At 66.1% G+C, this 750-nt stretch overlaps 1 protein-coding gene across 1 annotated transcript; it reads right to left on the bottom strand.

The window, feature by feature from the left end:
• Positions 1–243: 243 nt before the first annotated feature.
• On the bottom strand, positions 244–733 carry LOC115284980 (two pore calcium channel protein 2-like; the record flags this gene model as incomplete). Its single annotated transcript, XM_029931407.1, has 2 exons — positions 437–733; positions 244–303 (listed from the first exon to the last, which is right to left on the bottom strand). Coding segments are annotated over exons 1-2 (339 nt in total), but the record flags the coding sequence as incomplete, so codon positions are not given.
• Positions 734–750: the final 17 nt, after the last annotated feature.

Genomic DNA, 750 nt, shown 5'->3' on the forward strand with positions numbered 1-750 from the left:
CCAAAACGAAAAGAAAAACCGTTTTTAAACCCCTGGGGAGCCGGATAAGCCCGTGTCACGTTAAGAAGGCAGCTCGCGGCTCCAGAAGGGCTGAGAACCGGCCAGGAAGAAGCTCAAATCCCGGGGCCGGACAAGCCGGAGGACGCAGGCGGCCCCACCCGCTGCCCAGGCCGGCACCCCACACCCCTCTTCTGGGGGCACCCCGTGTCCCTCCCGGTGCCCCTCCGGTGCCCCGCAGCTCACCCCCAGGACAAAGTCGTCACGGTCCCCGGGCAGCACGTCCGCATCCAGCACCAAGAACACCTGCGGAGCCAGAGCGGAAGGCGGCTCGCCAGCCCGGCCCAGGCCACCGGCGCCACAAGGGCAGGGGGGCGGGGAGGAGGGGTGGGCCCGAGGCGCCTCCCGCGTCCACACGCGAGGTCAAGGCCACACGCACAGAAATGGACACGAGGTTCCCGAGGGCGATGGCGTTCCCCAGGTAGTCGAAGTAGCGGTGGCTGAAGAGGACCTGGGCGCTCTGCAGGAAGGGAGCCCGGTACTCCGGCCGCGGCGGGCGCTGCGGAGGGGACACGCGTGGGCTCAGAGACATGCGCCCCCAGGAGGCACGCGGCCGTGGGGAGCCCTCCGGCGATGCACCCCCTTCTTCTGAGATTCGACTTTCTCCTACCTCTCTCTTATCCCAGTCAGCCCAGCCTAAGAAAATAATCTCAAACATGGAAATAAACGCACAAAGACGTTCACCCCAAGTAG

Source organism: Suricata suricatta, unplaced genomic scaffold (genome assembly GCF_006229205.1).
Source record: "Suricata suricatta isolate VVHF042 unplaced genomic scaffold, meerkat_22Aug2017_6uvM2_HiC HiC_scaffold_30282, whole genome shotgun sequence".
NCBI lineage: Eukaryota > Metazoa > Chordata > Mammalia > Carnivora > Herpestidae > Suricata > Suricata suricatta.